Source organism: Thalassophryne amazonica, chromosome 9 (genome assembly GCF_902500255.1).
Source record: "Thalassophryne amazonica chromosome 9, fThaAma1.1, whole genome shotgun sequence".
Classification (NCBI taxonomy): Eukaryota; Metazoa; Chordata; class Actinopteri; order Batrachoidiformes; family Batrachoididae; genus Thalassophryne; species Thalassophryne amazonica.
In genome coordinates, this window is record NC_047111.1 from 18,280,913 (window position 1) to 18,305,284 (window position 24,372).

At 41.5% G+C, this 24,372-nt stretch overlaps 1 protein-coding gene across 3 annotated transcripts in view; it reads right to left on the bottom strand.

Annotated features, from left to right (window-relative positions):
- Positions 1-24,372, bottom strand: part of gabra3 (gamma-aminobutyric acid type A receptor subunit alpha3) — a 189,686-nt gene that overhangs the window by 121,236 nt on the left and 44,078 nt on the right. For all 3 annotated transcript variants that reach the window (XM_034177713.1, XM_034177712.1, XM_034177711.1), the window contains exons 2-3: positions 6,960-7,081; positions 2,328-2,395 (exon numbers count right to left, since the gene is read on the bottom strand). In XM_034177713.1, the coding sequence (XP_034033604.1) occupies positions 2,328-2,395; positions 6,960-7,081 (190 nt within the window). The remainder of the gene's footprint in view (positions 1-2,327; positions 2,396-6,959; positions 7,082-24,372) is intronic.

Genomic DNA, 24,372 nt, shown 5'->3' on the forward strand with positions numbered 1-24,372 from the left:
TCGATTCTGAATTGAATCGTCACCCCAAGAATCGGAATTGAATTGAATCGTGAGCTGTTGAATGATTCACATCCCTACCAGTTTGTTATTCATAATAGTATCATATTTTCCGGAGCATAAGTCACACCAGAGTAAAGTTGCACCTGTTTAAAAAAAGCCCTTATATAAGTTGCACTCTTTTGATTTAGATTTTTGTGCATTGCTGTTGTGCAGCTTTAATAGCATTTGCTGTTTTATCATTAGAGTTTATTTATTTTGTTTAGTGCTTGGATTCCTGTGAAAGATCGAATCAAATATTATTATCAATAATGAATGGGTGATTTTTCAGTATATATGTTTCACCAGAGCATAAGTTGCAGGGCCTCCAAAACTAGTAAAATAAATAAATAAATAAAATAAAGCCTACATACAAGGTCTATTAGAAAAGTATCCGACCTTATTATTTTTTTCAAAAACCATATGGATTTGAATCACGTGTGATTACATCAGACATGCTTGAACCCTCGTGGGCATGCGAGAGTTTTTTCACGCCTGTCGGTTACGTCATTCGCCTGTGGGCAGTCTTTTGAGTGAGGAGTCGTCCACCCTCTCGTCGATTTTTTCATTGTTTAGGAATGGCTCAGAGACTGCTGCTTTGTTTGATCAAAATTTTTTTCAAAACTCTAAGGCACAACTGAGTGGACACCATTCGATAAATTCAGCTGGTTTTCGGTAAAAATTTTAATGGCTGATGAGATTTTGGTCTGGTAGTGTCGCCTGACGGCGATCTGCGCTTCGAGGCGGCAGCATCTCGCCGTTTCAAGTTGAAAACTTCCACATTTCAGGCTCTGTTGACCCAGTAAGTCGTCAGAGAACAGAGAACTTTCAGAAGAAGTCGGCATGAGGAGTTTATTCGGACATTCCATTGTTAACGGACATTTTGTAATGAAAGAACATGCGGGCAGAGTCGCATGTCGGGCCGGACCCGACCGCGGGGGGGTCGCGACAGGAAAAACACCTCCGTTGGAAACCTTAACGGGCAAGTTGGAACATGCCCAAGCTGTTAAACAATTTCTCAGTTACTCACTTGTTGAAAGCCATCAAAAGCCGCCTGAATTTTACAAATGGTTTTCGGAGGTGTTTTTCCTGTCGCGGCGCACACAGATTCGCCGAATCGTCACGGAAATGACGGCGAATTTGTGCGCACGTCTTTCATTACAAAATGTCCTTAAACAGTGGAATGTCCGCATAAAGTCCTCATGCCGGCCTCTTCTGAATCTTCTCTGTTCTCTCATGACGTCCTGGGTGAATTAAGCCTTAAAGTAGGATGTTTTCAGGTCGAAACAGGCCGACGACGGCGCCTGGAAGCGCTGCACGACGTCCCGCTCTGTGGGAAGTCCTTACACAGACAGAAACACCCCATAATCTCTCATCAGCTGTTAAACTTTTCACCGAAAACCAGCTTAATTTCTCGAATAGTATCCACTCGGATATTCCTCACAGGTCCAGAAAAAATTTTGATAAAGCAACGCGCACCGTCTCGAACAGCGTGTGAAACAAAGGAATTCAGCCAAGAGGGCGGGACCACATCTCACTCAAGGCCTGCCCACAGGGAAATGACATCACCGACACGTGTGAAAAAACTCACGCATGCGCACGAGGGTTCAAGCATGATTGGTGGAATCGCACGTCATTCAAATCCATATAGTTAAAAAAAAAATAAAAGGGTCGGTTTATTGTCTAATAGACCTCGTATACTTAGAAAAATATGGTAATTAGAATAACCATTTTCATCAGACTTACCGGGAATCAAAACACTAAATAAAATAAACTCCAACAATAAAACAATAAATACCAATAAGAACAACAATAACCAAAAATCACAAATTAAAGAGCTGATAATACAGAAAAAAAAGGTGTGATTTATACTCCATAAAATATGGTATTCGCTTTGGTGTATTACAATGTGTCACAGTGTTATGATCATTTTAAGGTGTTCAAAATTTTCACGATCAGCTGCTGTGTTCTATAGTTGCACTACGTGCACCAGTTGCACACTACACAGTAAATTCACCAGTGTTAAATTAACACTGCCAGAGTACATATGGTCCTACTCTGGTCAGAGTGGGACCATATGTTCACTGTCACAAGTGCCCTGATTGGGTAGTTTAATGTTTTTTTTTGTCACTATAGTAACCAATTGGATGCTAAAAACCAGCAATGGGTGACCATCTTAAATAGCCAATGACAAACTAACAGCAATATACTTGTCAATTAAAAAAGATTCCGATAACCAGCCCAGATATGTGTAAATTCTTTGGTGTGAAGAGAAAGGAGGGAACACTCACCATGTCTGTGTCTGACACGGGTCCAAAACTCGTCACGTAGATGTTCGTCCTCACTTCTGTCACGCTTTCTGTTGAGAGGCAGAAAATGACAGATGACGGTGCAGTTTATGGTTTAGACCACGTGCAAGGATCCGAACCTCAGCTCTGTCTGCAAGATGACCGATGAATTCTGATTAGTATTTAAAAACCCTGAGGTCAGGTCTAGAATCTTGGGGAGGTGCTGAGCACTGCTACATCCACAACCTTATGGTCATGGCCTGAATCCAAATTGGTAAGTACCCAAGCAGAACAGTCCTCCAAACCCCATCTCCCAAAAGGAGTCATCTGTCTGGTACAGCCAGCTGATGCCTGCTGGAACTTTCAGCACAGAGACACATGCACACTGGATCCTTTTCAGGGAAATGCACGAGCCCTCAACCAGCATGAAGAAATGATGCTGTTCTGGACAGCTGGTCACCTGGATTCTGACCATGTCTACATGTATGGTTTTTACAAATCATATTTCAATAATAATAATAATTTACGATATAACTATTTTACTTCTGAAGTACTTATAATTGTACTGATATTTATTCATTGTGGTATTATTTTATTTTTATTCATGTATTCTTTTTTTTGTTTGAAATATTGCTGCTCTTGGCATTTGAATTGCCCCTTGGGGACAAATAAAGTTTTTTGAATTTGAAATCATGTTGTCATAGCTGCACCAGATCATGCAGGTTTAAGAAAATACAGCATACCACTGGACAAACAGCTTCTGAAACATTATTCTAATCCAATTACATTTTTTCCACAAAGCTGATTGGTTAATCAAATGAGATTTCAGACCATAAAATATCACGTAAATGGTGGCAAAATATTAAAACCATTTCACATTTAATGTGTTACTCTGCACCCTGTACGTGCGCATTGTTATGCAGATGTCAATAATGGCGCTGTCAGGTGAAAGCGAGAGGTTGCCAACTGCCATCAAACATGACGACGAAGAAGAAGAAGAAGAAGAAGAAGAAGAAGAAGAAGAAGAAGAAGAAGGAAAGTCTGAATATTTCTGAATATTTAAAATATTTTTAATTGAGGAAATCCATGAATAGTTATGCAATTGCACAGGAAAAAATACAGAAAATCAAATAATGTGCACCTGTTTCTGTCATCACTGGGTGTCAAAATCCAAGCCCTAGTCTGCGCTGTGACACCTGGGTAACGGATCAAATAAGGGATTACTTGTTTGGGTGAAATACGATGGGGTACCTGTGTGCCCCATGGTTGCTATGATAACCATGAAGGCCCAACAGGAATGTCAACATGAGACGGCTAACGGGGCTCTGGTGAAACAAGATGCCCTCAATGGTGGATCAGGTGGAGGAGGTGACAACTTTTAACCCACCAGGTGTGAAGGTGGATGAAGGCTGCAGCAGGTCCTCAGAGCCTGATCATCTGGGATTTCCCAGCTATCAGACCAGGCTGAGGATCTGTCAAGGACCGTGTGCTTGTCGATGCGCAACAACGTCTCCACATTAAACAAACCCATGAACAGGCATCTCTAGATCGACACTGGATGCAGATTTTGTCCACGTTCACCATCCTGCCTGGAAATCGATCGAGAGACATCTTCCCTGCCATGGAGGTATTCCCATGGTGACTGTTACCACAAATAATCACATTAGAAAAATTAATAAATTAATTAGAATAAGAATCTGGCTGCTTGGGCCAGTAAAATCTCTAAATTATCATTATATGTATCATTGCACCTCATCTTACACTGTAAACTCCATAATTACTTTTTGTTCCGTCATAACGCTCCGTATACGAGTGCTGATACTGCAGCAAAAAGACTGATCATTATAAGGTACGTTAGTCATGACTTAAATAATTTGTAATAATTACAAGTTGTGCAATAAGTGCTTACAGAATTATTTGAAGGCAGCCTTAAAGAAGGACTATCATCAGAATGTGACGTCTTCAGTGTGGGCTGAATCAGCTCCTCGGGGAGAAGGAGTGTGAAGTCGGCTTTTGGGCCACTGATGAGACAAATGGCTGCTCCCAGCGGTGCAACAACCAGAGAGTGATGATGGTTTTCTCCAAACATGAATGGATACTCAGTTCCAACTGCGTCCCAGATCTGAGAGACCACCCACAGGTGAAGGCTCCAATCTTCTGCAGAAGTGCCCCCCTGAGAGAGGGGATCCACTTTGCACATTAATCATTTCTGTGACACAAGTAGTTCGCACAAAAATACGTGATTATCGCAACACTTAGTCAGCAGTTTGCATGGCGGGCATAGGCGGACAGGAGAATGACTCACCGCTTCTCTGCACTCAACAACGCACTGGAGCATAAGGCCGAGTGAGCAGATGCCACAGAAAGTAAAATTAAATGCTGAGTATGGGGACTGTTCCTCTGGTACAGTTCTCACGTGGCTGTTTGTCGGGCGGCCGTTGGGCGGCAGAGCCAACAGGAGAAGGATCACTTGAACCTTCGTGGCCTCGTGCCTTAGACTCTCCCCGAACAGGCTGACAGAGCTTAACACTTGGATAGTCAAATAAGTGAATCACAAACTTAAGTCTGAGTTGAACTTGCACCAGAGAGCCGGACGTGTTTCCAGCGCGCGGTGCAGGAACTATCTTCAGTCATCGAAGTCCTAAAGTGAACCATGCGTCACCGTCTCCTTTCCTTTGGAGACGTAACCCTTTGAACAGAGGCAGCTTGTGACATTACTTTCTTCTGCTCATCTCTGGCTTCTGCTTGGTGCCATGAGGTCCAGCGGGTCTGCAGCCCGCCAACCTCGCTCACGGCCTCAGCAGAATGCAGCACGGCAACAAAATAAATACAAAATTACAATTCCAGATGGTTGTTTTGCAGTGAAACGGCTTGCTTTGAAGCTCTTTGTCCTTTGAGGCTCAATATTTGTTGGAAATTGTGTCACTTAGATTAATTTCCACTGACATATGTGTTTATTTGCCATTTGGGCAGATTATAGAACAACGTCCACCCAAGGGAAGACACATTTTCCACAACAGTGCGGCAGACTGAGAGCGGAGTTCAGTGTGATCTCGGAGCCACTGTTGCCCGTTTCACCACAGGGGACGGTACCAGACCCAGAGCCAAAATACAAACATTTCAGGACATTTCCACTGCACAATCATTGCTGATTAGACAAACAAACAAACAAACAAACAAAAATGTTTCACTGATACTTCTATCAACTGGTCTGGAATCAGGAAGCTGTGTCATCATGGGACAGGAGGAACAGCATTGTTGACAAGTCTGAGCCACATTTGGTCAAGGAGGTGGCAAAAATTCAAAGGAATTAGGCAAATATGTAAAATTTTAAATGGCAAATGATGTTCTGCCACCTCCCTCCCAAAAAACAGTTGGGACAGGATGGAAAACACATGAGGCTTCTTTTTTGCACAGTGAAGCTTTAAGTCACATTTGAAAATGTAACGCTGTATTTTACTGTTTGACAAAGGTTTCCCAAAGTAATCCCTTGCCCATGTGGTTATATCAGCTATTGATGAATGATGGTTCTTCATGCAGTACCATCTGAGTGATTGGAGATCACAGGTGTTCATCTTAGACCTGCACCCTGAAAATCTTCCATATTCCTTGATTTAATGACATTATCCACTGAAACAGGAGAAATATGCAAATCCTGTTCAAAAAAAAAAAAAAAAGTTGGGATGTTATGGAAAATGCTGCTTTGGGACAAGTTTAACATAAGGCTTCTTTTTTGCACAGTGAAGTTTTAAGTGACATTTGGGAATGTATTTCTGTATTGTAGTGCTTGACAAAGGTTTCACAAAGTAATCCCTTGCCCATGTGGTTATATCAGCTATTGCTGAATGATGGTTCTTGATGCAGTACCATCTGAGTGATTGGAGATCACAGGTGTTCCTCTCAGGATTGCACTTGTTCCCCTTGCGCCCTGAAAATCTTCCAGATTCCTTGAATTATTTAATGATATTTTGCACTGAACAGAGAGAGGAGTATACAAATCCCTTCCAACCTTTCTTGAGGAATATTTTTAACATTTTAGTAAATTTTCTCATGCTTTTTTTTGGACAAACTGTACATCCTCTGCCAATCTTTGCTCCTTAAAGACTCAGCCTTTCATGGATACTACAAATCATGATTACAATCACCTGTTGATGTCACCTGTTTGAAATAACATCATTTCTTTTATTATTATTATTATTATTATTATTATATTACCTAATTACTCACCCCCATTTAAAAAAAAAATGTGTTGCAGGCCTTACATGCAGAAACGATTGATATCAGAAACGAACAGAAGTTGGGTTCATGCTGTCTGCAATGAAATAGAAGTTAAAGTAAATATTTGACTAGTTTTTTGTAAACATGCATTATCATGCCATTCCAACTTTTTCTGATTCAGAGTTGTATTTTTCAGTATATAATCCTGAACTGGTCCAAAGGCATGTTGACCACATGCTTTAGCTCCATCCACTGTTATTGTGTTATCTGGCAATTTTACTAGTGATCAGCCAGTGGAAGCTGCCCGTTACAATATTTATGCAAACGTTTCATCAGCAGCCTCATTTCTTATTTTTATTTCATCTTAAATCATGACATGCTGATGATTATCTGGGATTCGTCCAGCATGTGTCGTACCTCCCAGCCCGGGACGTAGTCTGTTGTCATATCCATCCAGAAGCCTGTCGAGGATTCGGGTAAAGATGGTGATATTGTCTTTGCTGTCATCTGGCAGCGGTTCTCTGTGTCCAACGACTGCCCTGCAGCGAAAAACAGGAACAGAGTTGGCACTCAAAGGACAGAAAACGTTTAACAGAGACTAAACTTTGCATATTGTTCCAGACATGAAGCTCGAAGGCCGGCATGGGTTCAGCGCTCAGAGCTTAGCTTGCTGTTCGGTTGCATCAGCCAGAACAAGTCTGCTTTCTCACCAAAGACCGGACAGCTTCCAGACACACTTAACGGTACTCCAGACTCCACATCTTAGAAAGTCAAATATTACAGTATTACCCTTCAGGATTGATTAATGTGAGGAATAATGAAGACTTTGATCCTAATCCAAGGTGATTTTTCACCACCAGCGGCCTTCTTACACAAACCATAGCCTGCTTTCCCTCACAAGACACAGACGCTGTCAGTGAGCAGGAATCACTGCAGGAACAGATCCCGTGTGCATGCTAGGTGGAACGAAATAAAAGGACATTATTTTAAATGACTGTTCAAACTAAAATCCTTTATAACTGCACAGGATTATGGACCGACTCAGTCACAATCAGAGTCACCAGATCATATGAACATGTGCTGAATGACAAAATGCATACATTTTGGAAATGGATCAAATATAAGTCAAATCACTACAGATGAATTATTCCTGCCAACAGGTCTGCTTCCTGGTTATTTGTCTTTTTGTTTGTTTGTGAGTATGTCAAAAGGGAATATTTCAATGAAATTTGGTGGGTAAAGAAAGAGCAGATTAAATTTGGGTGTAATTCAGCTCAATGCATGAATCGTGCCTTTGAGCTTTGATCTGGATTCCTTTGATTTTTGATCCAGATAACATTCCTGATTACAAGAACAAATAAAGCATCAGATAGTGTATATCCTGCTTACTGACAGACAGACTGACAGACAACAACACAAAAACATCTCTGTGAAGTTACAATATCTAAGATCAAAGTACAGAATGAGAGATGAGTGATCAGGACCAAAGATCACCAATCAGGATCAAAGAAATAAGTATTAGAAATATCCTGCTGACAGAGAGACAGGCATGAAAACAACAGTCTCTGTGAAGATGAAAGACCTAAGATCAAAGTACAGAATGATAGATGAGTGATCGGGACCAAATATCAGCAATCAACACCAAAGGTCCGTATTTAGGATTAATGTAAGGAAACAGTGATTGCTGAGTTTATATTCTGCATAAATTCAGGCAGAGCACTGGAGTCGTAGTTTGATCTGGCTTTATTCCTGTTTCTAATCTGCTGACTCATGTCTCATTATTAACTAATAATCATTATATTAACAGCCCTCCGGCCCCCCACACTTCCCCGACCTCATCCTTTTAATAACTGAAGATCTGGTTAGTTTGCAGATGTTGCTTTGGGAAAGCTGTGGATCATCTCTTTTCATCAAAGCAACGCGAATCCTCAAACAAAAAGTTAATCCCTCGAAGAGTAAAACCATTTCCACCAAATATATAAACAGCTGCAACAAATATAGAAACATCTGAGTGACAGTCAGAAGGGCTCACCTTGAATTATTCTTTTTTTTCCTGGTTACCTCAATAATAATTTACAAAACAATAAACGTGGCAGCACTTTATTACAGAATCCATCTTATAGTATCAACTGCTGGTTATTAATTTCCAAGACCCCAAAGTCCCCCCAGAACATTACTATGGAGTGATGAACAGGACACGGGACTGCAGGTGGTACGCTGATGACTTAATGACTACCACCTTTAATTAAACTGAAATCTCAGAGGACCTGACCTATAATATTTAAGTAATTCTCATCAACTACGCAGTGTTAGCGCCCTGTCACCGCCGCAACTTTGTGCTAGCTGGTGAGGACGGATCCGGCAATAGTGTGATTCCAACAGGAAATCTGTCTTTACTCGGCTCGTTGGAAGAACTTTTGGTGTCTTAATCCAACCTGTAAAGCACATTTTCCATAAATACTATGACTAAACAAACCTACTAACATAGTTAGCTGTTATTTGGAAATTTCATATGCTTCATTAATTTATTACATTTACTAAAACATATATTTGAAGTATTTTTATTTTGGGGAATTGGACGCAGATATTGCACGTAATGTTAGCATGAGCTGAGCGCCTCCACTGTGAGCACTGTGACCATTAGTGATACTAACATGATGCTAATGCAATGTTAATGAGCTAACATTAGCATAAAAACTCACCAGCATCATATAATATAATGCTAACAGGCTGACAGTCTTAAAACTTACTAATGGGCTAACATTAGCATGAAAAATCACTAGCATATCACTTGTATATAGGGTTGCCAACTCTCTGAAAAATAAATAAGGGACACCTCACCGCCAGGGCCGACCGGCCGACTGACCATTGCCTTCACCCTTCCCAGCGTCTGTGTGAAACGATTTTTAACCATTTGACTGACTTGACGAGCAGAGGTGGTGGACAAGTGGTTAATGCGCTTGGTTTCAGTTCAGAGGGTTCCGGGTTCAAATCCCACCCCTGCCACATTTCTCCATGTAATGTGGAGTTGCGTCAGGAAGGGCATCCGGCGTAAAACTTGTGTAAACCTTGTGCCAATTCAACATGCAGATTCACCTTGGATTTGCTGTGGCGACCCCAAGTGCAAACAAGGGAGCAGTCGAAGGGACTTACCTACTGTTGACTTGACCCTGAATTTAGGTAGATGCATACATGCATTTGTTCTGATATGAACACGTGGAAAACAAATTATTATTTAGCAATTTATTTTTAGTGCAAAATAAATCTTCAATCACAATTTCAATATGAGCATTCTGTCTACTTTAAAAATAAATCTCTGTAGTGTTATTGCTTAACTTAAATTGTATAAGTAAGTCCCTTCGGCTGCTCCCTTGTTTGCACTCGGGGTCGCCACAGCAAATCTGAGGTGGATCTGCATGTTGATTTGGCACAGGTTTTACGCCGGATGCCCTTCCTGACGCAACTCCACATTACATGGAGAAATGTGGCAGGGGTGGGATTTGAACCCAGAACCTTCCGAACTAAAACCAAGTGCATTAACCACTTGGCCACCACCCCTGCTCTTAACTTAAATTGTATAAATTAAAAAAAAAAAATTAACAAAAAAAAAAGACAATAGAAAATTTGCATCATCCAAAACAATGTAACAGTGCATATTTACACATTTAGTGTAATAAAAAGTGCAAAAAATAAAGTCTGAAAAGTAAACAATACTGTTGTCGCGCACCCAGCCATTTTCCTTTTCTCATTCGCCCCTGTATTTTTGCATTCTTTTTTGTTTGTTTGTTTTTTTTTTTTTTTTTAGGAGTAGTAATGACGTTACAGACATTGCTGTCCGTAGTGTCGGTGTCCGTATAGATAGCCATGCTGCTTTGTTATTGTCGTCCAGCGACCGTCGTCGGCTCATGACGTCGGTATCTTCTTGCGAGCAGATGTCCCTCGACCAATGAGATAAGAGTGATTCTGTATTGTCAACTCGTGTCTGTCAGCTCATTGGTGAAAAGCAGGAGAGAGGCTGGGATCAAATTTACCGTAAGTTTCCATATAAAGCGCCAGTCAATTCCATTGACATTTTACAGACTTTTTGATTCTCACAGAAATACGGGACAAACTGCGTCCCGTTTCAGGTCAATACGGAACGCACACTTTTATTTCCAAATAAGGGACGATTCCGTTTTTCAAGGGACGGTTGGCAACCCTAATCGTATATTACAATACTAACAGCCTGAAAACTCACCAAAGGGCTAACATTAACATGAGAACTCACTAGCATCCCCTAATGTGATACTAACAGCCTGACACAGAGCATGAAACCTCACTAACAGGCTAATATCAGCATGAACATTTACTAGCATCACATAACGCAATACTAATGGCCTGACAAAGAGTGTGAAACCTCACTAACAGGATAGCATTTGTATGAAAACTTGCTAGTCTCACTTAACACAATGCTAACAACCTGACACAGAGCATGAAAACTCATTAACAGGCTAACATTACTGTGAAAACTCACCAATTGGCTAATATTAGCATGAAAACTCACTAGTAACACATAACACAATGCTACCGGCCTGACACAGAGCATGAAAACTTAATAACAGGCTAACATTAGCATGGAAACCCACTAGCATCACTTGACATGATGTTAGAGGACTACTGTTAGCATAGACTGCCTTCATTTGGAGCAAAGAGATTTAAAATGTGCAAAACACCCAAATCAAAACAACATTTAGAATTACAATTTTACTTCAAAAAATCTTACTGGACATTTTTCCTGTAACATGTTGCCTGAAAAATATGACAATCGAGCGACATATGGTTTTTGAGTTTTTCACCAGACAGACTATCTAACATAACAAACACCCAGATTTGGACCTTTAGGCCTGGTTTCGTAAAGCAGTCTAATCTTTTAGTGTACACTAAACTTAGTCGGTTAAGGTTAGTCACCCAACATTAGCTGTCTAATCGCTGTTTCACATAGACGGCTAAAATGAGAGATTAGTCGTCTAAGATAAATCGATGAGTTTCATGGGCATAAGCAGCCTCGCGAGTGCCGTTGCCAAGAAACGCCTCCAATATGCGACAGTTTTGTTTACTTCCAGGTTGGTCATCTGCTGCAACCATGGCCGAGTCCGCTGCACCAGAAGAGACACACTCCTGGAGAAAGGCCCCTACATTCTCCAAAGCAGAAGAAGCTCTTCTTTTGGAGGAATATGAGCGACGTTGGGGTGCTCTTGAGTATTCCAAAGGGACAACATCGGCACTAGCTGCCAAAAGACAGCTTTGGGAGGAGATCACAGTGTCCCTCTATACTGTAGGTAGATAAGTGCTGAACTAACATCCCTCATGATTTGGCACACGGTTAACTTGGAGACATAGATGGTATCACCGATAACCTGCTGAAAGGTCCCACAGATGTAAAACCTCAGCGCAATAAAAACCTGAAGAAGGGCTGGCAGGGTGTTGTTCCTCCTCATTTGGTGGTTGATGGCTGCAGCCATCATGTTCATGATGAAGAGGATTTTAGGCAGACAGAAGCGGTATCGCTGTTGAACCTTGACCTCCGTAAACATCTCAAATGGATTATTCTGGTCCCGGAACACCTGCTCCTTCCTTCCTGTTCCATCAAGTGGTGTGACATGGTAGCTGTCATTTTTGAGGTAAGACTCTGAGGTTTTGTCGACTAAAATAAGATTGGCCTCCTCTGTAGCAGGCTAAAAACTTTATTCGGCTAACGCAAAACTTTAGCCGACTAAGCGCTTTGTGCAATGACTAATATCAAAAGATTAGTCGAATAAGTGAGTTTAGTCGACTAAAGATTATACCACTTTATGAAACTGGGCCATGGTGTAGACAGACCAAATATTAATGTGTTTTTGTGGAAAGGGTGTTTGGTGAGGTCATGCAGTACAAAGACCTATTTGTCTTTGTTGGTGAGGAAAGCTTCACTGACCTTGACTGCGTCGATGATCTTTGTGGAATAAATGGATGCCCCAACCTTGCTGCAGGCTTCACCTCAGGGGCCTTTGGTGTCCATTGTGCATTCTGACAGATTGCTTGCCACAAATAACCAATCAGGTGCTGATTGGTTGATATAAAGGTCAGACTCTGACACTCATTCTTAATGAACACAGTAAATCCACCTATTTGGGTGTAGTGCTGGCATTTCCTACAGCTTAAACTGTAATGTGTGTCCTGATGGACCCTGAATGGATTTATTCCCTCTGCTCAGTTTTTCTGTCTGTTATCAAGATAGGGCTCTTGGTTTTAAACCAGACTGGGACTGTACCTTGACAATTTAATTTCGAAAATACATTGTTTTACCCCCCAGTATCTATACTGTATGTCACTGATTCAGCCTTGGCGTGTCTTAGTGGGAAACCTTGTTGTTAATTCTGCGGTTACACACAGTAAAAGTGTTCATTATTGGCATTTCATTTGCATACTTTATCTTGTAGCAGTCGTGCCTGTATGTGACAAGACAAACTCTGCACAAAAACACACAAAAAGCTCAAGACTAGTTTAACAGCAACAGATCTGACATAACATGAATCATATATTAAACAAAAAGCCTGTGTGTGCTTTCTGGTGGAAACTCAAAAATTAATGAGAAAGCGTTCCAATGATGTTTGCTGCACTTGGAAAAGAGAAGCAGCACTTGTGTGGAATGTAGCAGCTGCTTGTCATCAGTTGCACCCCCGCCAACAGCATCCAGCTGTTTAAATTCACTGATGAGACTGAAGAAATAGGACGTTCCATCTGAACGCGGCACTGTTCTCTGGCAGTCTACAAACGCATAGTCAGGAAAGACAGGCCAGAAGTTACATTTTTATGGGGAGGGGGATAAATTCAAAATATCTGTGTCTAAAATGATTCACAGATCCTAAAAAGTTTTATTATTTAGTGCTATTTGAGCTCCACGTTCTACATTTATGAATTTGTGTCTTGGAATTAACATATAAATAATAAGCACCTCGCTGTGACGCTGACATTTGTTAAAAGTGGAATGTGAATATTTTAACATTCGATGGCAAACTTTACGAATGCAACATAAAATTACACTTTCACAAGGAAACACTGCAAAAAAAGTCTTCTGGTTACAGATCAGACTGAGAAAACTTAATGCACGCGGAACCGTCCTCCTTAGCAGAAGGATCTGGGTTCAAGGTCACTCTATAATCCATGGCATTAGGTGTAAAACCTGTGCCAAATTGACATATGGGAAACCACTGTGAAAAACCCAGAGGAAAAATGGGAGGAGCCACAAGAAGGAAATAAGACAACCAGCAAAAATAATCACCAACACTTTCCTTTAAAGGTGCATTAATTAATGCAGTAATAAACATTAAACAGTGAATAATCCTTTATTAAGGATGTTCATGTTAATGAAAGCATTCAGTTATGATTTGCATGCTTTTTCACAACCTTAAAAAAATTGTAAGCTTTTTACATCATGACGTCACCAAATGACATCATACCTTAAATCTTTTGATATATTCTGGATCCTCTCATCAAGTCCTTTAATAAATGAATACTAAACACATTATTTAACTCTTCATTGACCAACAGGTAAATAAGTTAATACATTACTTAACTCTTAATTACCAGATTGTTAACACCTAATTACACTACAAGTAAATGAATAGGAAACACATAAGTCTTAATTACCAGTTAGTTAATGGTTATGTCTGGGGTAATGCTCATAAACGGTCAAAGATCCAGAGCATCCTGGACTCCTCTGCAGGTGCAGTGACTCCAGTGTTGGATTTCACAGTATTGTAGGGTGTTAATGGTCTAGTGGTTAAGCATTGGGCTTGAGACCAGAGGATCCTCGGTTCAAATCCCAGCCTGACTGGAAAATCACTAAGGGTTAGAGTTAGGGTTGGGCAACGTCCTTAATCCCCTAGTTGCTCCGGGTGTGTAGTGGGCGCCTTGCATGGCAGCAGCCTGACATTAGCTGCAACAATACCAGCAATACAGCTGTGTAACGGTTGTAACAACATCAGAAAATGTAGCAGACATTCAAAAACAAACACGCGCACACATACATCAATTTCACACCAGGTAACGACATAAAAATGTTCCATAAAAAAAACAGGACTTTGATGGCCTCCTCAGTGCACCACAGACCTCCCTTATCTTTATTTCTACCTCATTGGCAGAGCTGAGTAAGTTGATTTATTTGTTCATTTTATTGATGATTATAATCTTAAGATAGCTGAACTTTCATATTTTACTTCCAATGGATTCAACAGCAGCAGTTCGTTGAAGTCGTCCAAATCTTTTCTTGTGTTGTTAGTATGCCCGTAATGTTGTGGAGCTTTGCAGCACATTTGGGTTTCTTACTGCAATATGCCATACTATAATAATATTAGATTATAATGTTATATAATATTATACAATAATATTATACAATAATATAATACTAGAGTATATTATTCAATCAATCAATCAATCAATCAATCAATTTTATTTATATAGCGCCAAATCACAACAAACAGTTGCCCCAAGGCGCTTTATATTGTAAGGCAAGGCCATACAATAATTACGTAAAAACCCCAACGGTCAAAACGACCCCCTGTGAGCAAGCACTTGGCGACAGTGGGAAGGAAAAACTCCCTTTTAACAGGAAGAAACCTCCAGCAGAACCAGGCTCAGGGAGGGGCAGTCTTCTGCTGGGACTGGTTGGGGCTGAGGGAGAGAACCAGGAAAAAGACATGCTGTGGAGGGGAGCAGAGATCAATCACTAATGATTAAATGCAGAGTGGTGCATACAGAGCAAAAAGAGAAAGAAACAGTGCATCATGGGAACCCCCCAGCAGTCTAAGTCTATAGCAGCATAACTAAGGGATGGTTCAGGGTCACCTGATCCAGCCCTAACTATAAGCTTTAGCAAAAAGGAAAGTTTTAAGCCTAATCTTAAAAGTAGAGAGGGTGTCTGTCTCCCTGATCTGAATTGGGAGCTGGTTCCAGAGGAGAGGAGCCTCAAAGCTGAAGGCTCTGCCTCCCATTCTACTCTTACAAACCCTAGGAACTACAAGTAAGCCTGCAGTCTGAGAGCGAAGCGCTCTATTGGGGTGATATGGTACTATGAGGTCCCTAACATAAGATGCGACCTGATTATTCAAAACCTTATAAGTAAGAAGAAGAATTTTAAATTCTATTCTAGAATTAACAGGAAGCCAATGAAGAGAGGCCAATATGGGTGAGATATGCTCTCTCCTTCTAGTCCCCGTTAGAACTCTAGCTGCAGCATTTTAAATTAACTGAAGGCTTTTCAGGGAACTTTTAGGACAACCTGATAATAATGAATTACAATAGTCCAGCCTAGAGGAAATAAATGCGTGAATTAGTTTTTCAGCATCACTCTGAGACAAGACCTTTCTAATTTTAGAGATATTGCGCAAATGCAAAAAAGCAGTCCTACATATTTGTTTAATATGCGCATTGAATGACAAAAGCAGGAAATTAGAGGTCATCCATGTCTTTATGTCTGTAAGACAATCCTGCAGTTTAGCTAATTAGTGTGTGTCCTCTGGCTTCATGGATAGATAAAGCTGGGTATCATCTGCGTAACAATGAAAATTTAAGCAATGCTGTCTAATAATACTGCCTAAGGGAAGCATGTATAAAGTGAATAAAATTGGTCCTAGCACAGAACCTTGTGGAACTCCATAATTAAGCTTAGTCCGTGAAGAAGATTCCCCATTTACATGAACAAATTGTAATCTATTAGATAAATATGATTCAAACCACCGCAGCGCAGTGCCTTTAATACCTATGGCATGCTCTAATCTCTGTAATAAAATTTTATGGTCAACAGTATCAAAAGCAGCACTGAGGTCTAACGGAACAAGCACAGAGATGAGTCCACTGTCTGAGGCCATAAGAAGATCATTTGTAACCTTCACTAATGCTGTTTCTGTACTATGATGAATTCTAAAACCTGACTGAAACTCTTCAAATAGACCATTCCTCTGCAGATGATCAGTTAGCTGTTTTACAACTACCCTTTCAAGAATTGTTGAGAGAAAAGGAAGGTTGGAGATTGGCCTATAATTAGCTAAGATAGCTGGGTCAAGTGATGGCTTTTTAACTAATGGTTTAATTACTGCCACCTTAAAAGCCTGTGGTACATAGCCAACTAATAAAGATAGATTGATCATATTTAAGATCGAAGCATTAAATAATGGTAGGGCTTCCTTGAGCAGCCTGGTAGGAATGGGGTCTAATAGACATGTTGATGGTTTGGATGAAGTAACTAATGAAAATAACTCAGACAGAACAATCTGAGAGAAAGAGTCTAACCAAATACCGGCATCACTGAAAGCAGTCAAAGATAACGATACGTCTTTGGGATGGTTATGAGTAATTTTTTGTCTAATAGTTAAAATTTTATTAGCAAAGAAAGTCATGAAGTCATTACTAGTTAAAGTTAAAGGAATACTCGGCTCAGTAGAGTAGAGTAGTAAGATGTCCTAGCTTTACGGAGGGCTTTTTATAGAGCAGCAGACTCTTTTTCCAGGCTAAGTGAAGATCTTCTAAATTAGTGAGATGCCATTTCCTCTCCAACTTACGGGTTATCTGCTTTAAGCTGCGAGTTTGTGAGTTATACCACGGAGTCAGGCACTTCTGATTTAAAGCTCTCTTTTTCAGAGGAGCTACAGCATCCAAAGTTGTCTTCAATGAGGATGTAAAACTATTGATGAGATACTCTATCTCACTTACAGAGTTTAGGTAGCTACTCTGCACTGTGTTGGTATATGGCATTAGAGAACATAAAGAAGGAGTCATATCCTTAAACCTAGTTACAGCACTTTTTGAAAGACTTCTAGTGTAATGAAACTTATTCCCCAATGCTGGGTAGTCCATCAGAGTAAATGTAAATGTTATTAAGAAATGATCAGACAGAAGGGAGTCAGAACAAGATCTAAGATATGATTAAAGTGGTGGGTGGACTCATTTACATTTTGAGCAAAGCCAATTGAGTCTAATAATAGATTAAATGCAGTGTTGAGGCTGTCATTCTCAGCATCTGTGTGGATGTTAAAATCGCCCACTATAATTATCTTATCTGAGCTAAGCACTAAGTCAGACAAAAGGTCTGAAAATTCACAGAGAAACTCACAGTAACGACCAGGTGGACGATAGATAATAACAAATAAAACTGGTTTTGGGACTTCCAATTTGGATGGACAAGACTAAGAGTCAAGCTTTCAAATGAATTAAAGCTCTGTCTGGGTTTTTGATTAATTAATAAGCTGGAATGGAAGATTGCTGCTAATCCTCCTCCTCGGACCGTGCTACGAGCATTCTGGCAGTTAGTGTGACTCGGGTGTGTTGACTCATTTAAACTAACATATTCATCCTGCTGTAACCAGGTTTCTGTAAGGCAGAATAAATCAATATGTTGCTCAATTATTATATCATTTACTAACAGAGAAATGAGAGCTGCTCCATCCAAAGTGGGATGGATGTCATCTCTCCTAACAAGACCAGGTTTTCCCCAGAAGCTTTGCCAATTATCTATGAAGCCCACCTCATTTTTTGGACACCACTCAGACAGCCAGCAATTCAAGGAGAACATGCGGCTAAACATGTCACTCCCGGTCCGATTGGGGAGGGGCCCAGAGAAAACTACAGAGTCCGACATTGTTTTTGCAAAGTTACACACCGATTCAATGTTCATTTTAGTGACCTCCGATTGGCGTAATCAGGTGTCATTACTGCCGACGTGAATTACAATCTTACCAAATTTACACTTAGCCTTAGCCAGCAGTTTCAAATTTCCTTCAATGTCGCCTGCTCTGGCCCCCGGAAGACAATTGACTATGGTTGCTGGTGTCGCTAACTTCACATTTCTCAAAACAGAGTCGCCAATAACCAGAGTTTGATCCTCGGCGGGTGTGTCATCGAGTGGGGAAAAACGGTTAGAGATGTGAACGGGTTGGCGGTGTACACGGGGCTTCTGTTTAGAACTACGCTTCCTCCTCACAGTCACCCAGTCGGCCTGCTTTCCCGGCTGCTCGGGATCTGCCAGAGGGAAACTAACGGCGGCTAAGCTACCTTGGTCCGCACCGACTACGGGGGCCTGGCTAGCTGTAGAATTTTCCACGGTGCGGAGCCGAGTCTCCAATTCACCCAGCCTGGCCTCCAAAGCTACGAATAAGCTACACTTATTACAAGTACCTTTACTGCTAAAGGAGGCCGAGGAATAACTAAACATTTCACACCCAGAGCAGAAAAGTGCAGGAGAGACAGGAGAAGCCACCATGCTAAACCGGCTAAGAGCTAGTACCTGCGCTAAGCTAGCGGATTCCTAAAGACACACAAAGTGAATAATGTGTAAATAATTTAGAGGTGATTCAGCAGAGGGAGTGTTTTACTTAAGGCACGTGAAGATTACACTGTGAAACAAATCGTTATCTAGTTAACTAGATCAATCTAACTGCGCAGATTTAAACAGCTAACAGATACGTTCATGTAAATGGGGAATCTTCTTCAGAGACTAAAGTTAATTATGGAGTTCCACAAGGTTCTGTGCTATGACCAATTTTATTCACTTTATACATGCTTCCCTTAGGCAGTATTATTAGACGGTATTGCTTAAATTTTCATTGTTACGCAGATGATACCCAGCTTTATCTATCCATGAAGCCAGAGGATACACACCAATTAGCTAAACTGCAGGATTGTCTTACAGACATAAAGACATGGATGACCTCTAATTTCCTGCTTTTAAACTCAGATAAAACTGAACTTATTGTACTTGGCCCCACAAATCTTAGAAACATGGTGTCTAACCAGATCCTTACTCTGGATGGCATTACCCTGACCTCTAGTAATACTGTGAGAAATCTTGGAGTCATTTTTGATCAGGATATGTCATTCAAAGCGCATATTAAACAAATATGTAGGACTGCCTTTTTGCATTTACGCAATATCTCTAAAATCAGAAAGGTCTTGTCTCAGAGTGATGCTGAAAAACTAATTCATGCATTTATTTCCTCTAGGCTGGACTATTGTAATTCATTATTATCAGGTTGTCCTAAAAGTTCCCTAAAAAGCCTTCAGTTGGTTCAGAATGCTGCAGCTAGAGTACTGACGGGGACTAGCAGGAGAGAGCATATCTCATCCGTGTTGGCCTCTCTTCATTGGCTTCCTGTTAATTCTAGAATAGAATTTAAAATTCTTCTTCTTACTTATAAGGTTTTGAATAATCAGGTCCCATCTTATCTTAGGGACCTCGTAGTACCATATTACCCCATTAGAGCGCTTTGCTCTCAGACTGCGGGCTTACTTGTAGTTCCTAGGGTTTGTAAGAGTAGAATGGGAGGCAGAGCCTTCAGCTTTCAGGCTCCTCTCCTGTGGAACCAGCTCCCAATTCAGATCAGGGAGACAGACACCCTCTCTACTTTTAAGATTAGGCTTAAAACTTTCCTTTTCGCTAAGGCTTATAGTTAGGGCTGGATCAGGTGACCCTGGACCATCCCTTGGTTATGTTGCTTTAGACGTAGACTGTGGTGGGGTTCCCATGATACACTGTTTCTTTCTCTTTTTGCTCCATATGCATCACTCTGCATTTAATCATTAGTGATCGATCTCTGCCCCCCTTCTCGGCATGTCTTTTTCCTGGTTCTTTCCCTCAGCCCCAACCAGTCTCAGCAGAAGACTGCCCCTCCCTGAGCCTGGTTCTGCTGGAGGTTTCTTCCTGTTAAAAGGGAGTTTTTCCTTCCCACTGTGGCCAAGTGCTTGCTCATAGGGGTCGTTTTGACCGTTGGGGTTTTTCATAATTATTGTATGGCCTTGCCTTACAATATAGAGCGCCTTGGGGCAACTGTTTGTTGTGATTTGGTGCTATATAAGAAAAAAGTTGATTGATTGAGTTGATACAGCAAAACACCGCTGTGCTCCGGAACAGGAAGTGATACAATACTGCAGTGAGAGCCAACCACCAGTAGAGGCTGGTGGTTATTACTGCTGAAGGCGATGCCGCATGGCAGAAGAGTTAAATCTCTTCTTCTCTCACTTCAAGTCTGTGACATCAGGAGCAGCCATGTCGCCGCCAGCGGCCGGGAGCAAGTTCACAGTAGGGGAGCACGAGGTGAGGGGCACGCTGAGGGGTGTCAACCCACGCAAAGCAGCGAACCCTGATGGCGTTGTTATGTGTCAGACGCAGCTCGGAGAACCGACCAGCGTTTGAAGGACCCAGTATGAAATAAGCAGAGCACGGTACAAAGGCTAACTAAATTTAATACATAACAGTGATACAAAAATAAAAGAAAGTGCGGTCTGGCGTGGTGCGCTCCCAGCAGCGCTAACGGTCCGGAGCCAGAAGCTGTTCGGACCCAAGGACCCCGCCGACACCCCCCAGGTGGCCGCAACAAACCGAGTCTGTGAAAGAAGGAACCATTATGTGAGTCCACACTCTACACACAGAGAGAACACTTAAAGGTGTACAAACAGCAAACACTTCCTGGCTTGATTACTAATCAGCTTCCCAACCTGCAGGCATGGAACATCCAGTTCACAAAACTCCACTGCAGTGGAAGCCGATACATGACTAACATACAGCTCAATATAATAAAGGTGTGAGGGACACCACATTTACTGACTGTATAAATGTTAGTCACAAAATCTAACGTACCTCAGGAAGTGTGCTGACGAGCGTGAGACCTCACCCCCTCCTCTTTCACAGACCGTGCATCAAACCCTGGACGTTCTCTGCATCCACTGATGATGAGATGGCTCCCGAGACGACGATCTCACCCGTCTGGTCACAAGGTCGAGTCTCTGGCAAATACACACTGTATACTCCAGTCTTAAATGCCACCATGTTCCAATCCATATAGATGCACCACAGCTGTGAGTCCTGACGAGCCGCAGGTGATCAGGGTGAGGTCCTGATAACCTCAGCAACACAGCCACTCAGTCCCAAATGCAAGCCACCTGGAAGGAGAAACAAAGGACAGAAACAAAAAGGCAGCCAGGCCCCCCCAGCCATATAACAGGCGTCTCCGGACAGGTGCTGAAAGACTGTGCAGACCAGCTTGCTGGGATTTTCAGCAAAATCTTCAACTGGTCCCTGACACAGTCTGCTGTCCCGTCATGTTTGAAGACCTCCACCATCGTCCCCCTACCCAAGAAATCACCTATAACCAGCTTCAACGACGACTGTTGCACTCACACCGGTGGTGATGAAACGTTTTGAAAAACTGGTTCGAAGTCACATCCTGTCATTCATAACCTCCACTTCAGACCCAAACTAATTCACTAACAAGTCCAACAGGTCAGCAAAAGATGCTGTGACCACTGCCCTCCACACCGCGCTGACCCACCTGGAGCAACAGGGTAACTACGGCCGTCTTCTCTTCGTGGACGATAGTTCAGCATTCAACACCATGCTCCCCCATGGCCTCGTGAGGAAACTGCTGACCCTTAGTCTATCTCATTCCACATGTCTTTGTATTAAGGACTATCTGTCAGATGATTACAGAGAGTCAGGATTGGCCCCCACATATCCACAGCTCTCACACTCCATATCAGTTCCCCTCAAGGCTGCGTGCTGAGCCTGCTGCTCTTCACCCTCTACACCTCTGACTGCACCCCATCCACACCAGCAACATCTTCATTAAGTATGCAGATGACACCACAGTGGTCGCCTGTATCACTGGAGGAGATTAGTCCACCTACCGGGATGAGGTGGAACAGCTGACGGTGTGGTATAGAGAAAATAACCTGCTCCTGAACACAACCAAAACCAAGGAGCTAATCATAGACTTCAGGAGAAACCAAACAGACATTCAGCCCATTATCATTGGGGGACCTCTGTGGAAAAGGTCAGGGACCTCTGTTTCCTGGGAGTCCACAGAAAGGAGAAACTGATCTGGGACAGGAACACCACACACTTGGTAATGAAGCCACAGCAAAGACTGCACTTTCTGAGAATCCTCAGGAAAAATAAGATCAACCAGAGATTGCTGGTGTCTTTTTCCCGCTCTACCATGCAGAGCATCCTCACATACTGCCTCTGTATGTAGTTTACCAGCTCCACAGGGGCAAACAGGAAAGAGCTCCAGGGGGTTACCAAAATATCAGAGAAGACCACTGGGTGCTCTCGACCCACACTGGGGGACCTTCATGGCTCTGACTGTCTCAGGAGCGCCAACACCATCCTAAAGGACTCATCCTGCCCTGGACATTGTCTGTTTGACGGCACAGGGCCATTAAAGCAAGAACAAATAGACTGAAAAACAGTTTCTACACAGCTGCTGTTAGAGCTTTGAATGTCACTGGAACCAAACAGCCGGGTCACATGACACACTTGAAATGAGGGCAATATTTGTTTATGTGCAACATCCACTGCCATGGAAATATCCACAGTTTTGTACATACTTTTATCTTTTTTATATATGCAGTCTCTTTTTTGTTACTATGTTCTTATCATTTTTTTCTTTTTAATTTGCACTCTGGCCATACGTCTTTCATTCGGTTAAATTTTCTGTTTATTTTTCTTTTCTTTGTTTGTGGTGTACTCAGGTTTATATTTGCACTGAAAGCCTTGTACCTTTCCTTGTACACATTACAAAGAGAACAAAGAATCTGTATCTGTGTAATATAATATTACATAATAGATTACATTAGATTATCCTTTATTGTCTTCTTTAGGAGAATTTTGTCTTGGAGAGACAAGGGAACAAAACATTCAGGCAATACCTCACAAATACACAAGCTGCATAGAAAACAAACTAACAAAATCAACAACAAAACATTTAAAATAATTCAGACTTTAAAATTAAACACTGAGCATTGCACACACACACGTGCAGACAGAGAAGCACAGTTTTGCCTGTTCCTACTGTAGTTGTTTGACTGATGGTGGCATGAAAGAGATGATATACCTGTTTGACTTAAAGTTTTGTTCTCTGTACTTTTTGCCTGGAGGCATCAGCTCACACTACTTTGTGAAGGATGCGGTTTGTAACACCAGTGATTTTCAGGCTCTGTTTTATCACGGTCTCTTCAAATATCTCCTGGAGAGAAGATGGGGGCAACATGGCAATTATTTTTTCCAGCCCTTTTGATCAAATTTTGGATTTGTGATCTGAGTTTGACAGACAGGTCACCATGTCATAACGGATAATAGATTCAATCACTGCCCTGTAAAATAACAGCATGACGCTTTTGTCCACCCCATGGAGCCTCAGCCTTTTTAAAAAGTGCAGCCACTGACTCACTGACAATCAAAGTGAATACCTACTTATTTACAGTTACCTGCTCAACCTTCTTTCCACTAATTAAGACTGAACTGTGATCTCCTGTAGACTCATCTGAGATTTCTAAACAAAGCTAAGAATTACTGTGTCATCAGAGAACATAATGACAAAGTTGTCTGTGTGCTGATTTCTGCAGTTGTTTGTCTATAATGCAAAGAGAAGAAGACCTGTTACACAGCCGTGGGGTGCTTCAGTACTTGTATGTGTGAAAGAGCAGAATTTACTTTTTGCCTGCTGTTATCTTTCAATTATAAATACCAGGTACAATCAAATTATGTAGGGGTTGGCCTCTATGCGGGTACTCTTAACACTGTGTGGGGGACTTTAGTATTAACCACTGAGCTCACATTCATAAACAGTAACATCAGTTGAGGGATTCTCCAAGTGCTTTAGGATCAAATGAGTTCTAGTATATAATCATCATCATATGCAAATTAGCAGGGGTGTAAAAGATGCTTTAGCTTCTTGACCACAATGCCATTAAAATATTTAATGACTATAGGAAGGTCTATAATAATCGCCTGTGAAAAGTTGTTATGGTGGTAACACTTCAC